The sequence below is a fragment of the Capronia coronata genome (assembly GCF_000585585.1).
Source record: "Capronia coronata CBS 617.96 chromosome Unknown acBCG-supercont1.7, whole genome shotgun sequence".
NCBI classification, from domain to species: Eukaryota; Fungi; Ascomycota; class Eurotiomycetes; order Chaetothyriales; family Herpotrichiellaceae; genus Capronia; species Capronia coronata.
The window spans coordinates 5,329-7,615 of NW_006912899.1; the positions used below are offsets into that span (position 1 = coordinate 5,329).

Sequence of the window (2,287 nt, forward strand, 5' to 3'; positions counted from 1 at the left end):
TGTGGATCTCTGGTCTTGTGTTTGATGACTGGTCTGGAAGAGAGAGAAAAAGCCATGTCGTGACACTCAGTGTTGGCTGCTGTGGAAGTCAATTTGCACAAATGCGTTGACTTTCTCTGGGCCGCCCTGCAGAGGATGCCCGTCTTCGAGTATAAGTACCCACCTGGCGCTCTCTGCTCGGCGATATCTGTCCAAAAGCCTTCACCGGTATCATCTAGGAACCCTTCTTCGCTTGACCTGACTGTCAGTTGACAACGGGACATTCATCATGGCAATCATACCTCGCTTCCGCTTCGGTCAGACCGGGGCAATGATGGGGTTTCTGCCGGATAGACACAGAAACAACCTTACTGCGTTCATCTCTGAACTTTTCGGCACATTTTTGTTTCTTTTCTTCGCCTTCGCCATTGCTCAAGTCGCAAATACTCCGCCGCCAGATGAACCTACCGCCGCACCCAACATTCTTACCGTCTTGTTCATCGCCCTTGGATTCGGGTGCTCGGTCGCCATCAACGTCTGGCTATTCTATCGAGTTAGCGGAGGAATGTTCAACCCAGCGGTAAGTCAACGTTCGTGGCACGAATCGTGGAGGGAATACTGATACTAATGTGGGTTTGGTCAGGTCACCCTCACCCTTTGCCTGGTTGGGGCCGTACCAACCAGTCGCGGTTGTATCGTTGTCCTTGCACAGATATTAGGTGGAATCGCAGCGGCCGGGGCTGTCTCTGCCACACTGCCAGGTCCCATGGCAGTCAATGTGCGACTGGGGGGCGGCTGTTCCGTCACCCAAGGTCTCTTCATTGAGATGTTCACCACGTTGCAACTGGTTCTCACCGTCGTTATGCTGGCGGCTGTCAAGTCCAAGGCCAGCTTCCTCGCACCAATTGGGATCGGGATTGCTCTCTTCATCGGACACCTGCTCAGTAAGAACATCGATCTGTGGTTGGCAGGTTCAAGCGACTAACGATGTGTGATTAAAGGTATATATTACACCGGTGCTGGAATCAATCCTGCTCGAGCATTCGGCCCCGATGTCGTCAACCACAGTTTTCCCGGGTACCATTGGATCTATTGGGTTGGACCTTTGCTAGGATCTTTGGTCGCGGCGGCATTATACTACATCCTCGAGGCTTTGGAATGGCGCACGGCCAACCCAGGCCAGGACTATGATGACCTTGAGGTCCAGATGATCAATCCCAAGCAAAAGACGGTCAGGCCAAACGTCGCTCTCGCGCCTCGGCCGGTCACAACACGCAATGGGCAAAGCTCGTATGAGAAGGAAACCGCGGCGCCTTTGTCCGACCCCAACACTCCAGATGCTTAAGCCGATGGCTTGTTCTATGGGAGTGTCGGGGCTGATGAGTTGAGCCACCGGGGTAATGCACCAGCCTGGTTAGCCTTGGTGGAAACAACGTCGGCATATTGACAGGTGGCTTTATGAAAAGTCATTCCCTAGCAGTGCTTATGCTCGGTCTTGGGCCAGCTGATGATCAAATATATCACAGTCCATCACTCACAATTCATCTTAGTCCTATTGTCTGAGTATTTCATACTAGTGTGGGTGCGACACGACAATTTCGGTTGCTGATTTGACAGTCCCATCCGCCGGCGAGATATCCGGTCGAAGCAGGCTCAGACGTCTGTGGCTGCTTTGCTATGGCCCCACCCTTCCCTCGTCCGGGACAGCCTCGTGTTGGTAACTTGTGTAAACATGCGGATAAACATGTCTCTGTTAAAATATACTGTAGGGCGTGAAAGCCTCCCTAAGTCCGCCTACGGAGCGACTAGTCTCGATTAGGCCTAGTCTCAATAGTAGTACTAGTATTCGGCGTACTAGGAGCCACGCTCACAGGAGGGCTCTCTACAGAGTTCTCAACAGGCAGCGGCACTCATAGGATAGAGGCTCTCGACAGCGCGCCCACTCACAGAACAGCACGCTCAACAGGATACTCACAGAACAGCGCTCTCGACAGCGCTCTCACAGCACAGCGTTCTCAACGAGGAGCTTATAGAGTAGAGCACTCGACAGAGTAGATACCTAGAAAAGAGCTTTTAATAGCGTAGGTAGTAAGAAGAGTAGGCGCCTACCCTAGGAGAGTAGTCGGCAGGAGCGAGTCGGTACGGATAAACTCTCTTCCGTACGCCAAGCCTAGCCAAATCACGTGATGTTACCTTTGAACTGACCAATCGATAAGCCGGATTCTTATCAAGCCAATAACCATCGCGGCTTTCTTGACGAGATTTGCACATAGACCTACTTCGCTTCGCTCCGTAGGATTATGTTGTT

General features: G+C 52.2%; 1 protein-coding gene across 1 annotated transcript; it reads left to right on the forward strand.

Moving 5' to 3' along the window:
• Positions 1 to 268: 268 nt before the first annotated feature.
• On the forward strand, positions 269 to 1,324 carry A1O1_07566 (uncharacterized protein; the record flags this gene model as incomplete). Its single annotated transcript, XM_007728433.1, has 3 exons — positions 269 to 559; positions 623 to 923; positions 981 to 1,324. The coding sequence occupies 3 exons, from the start codon at positions 269 to 271 to the stop codon at positions 1,322 to 1,324; spliced, it is 936 nt and encodes a 311-aa protein (XP_007726623.1).
• Between the last annotated feature and the right edge of the window lie 963 nt (positions 1,325 to 2,287).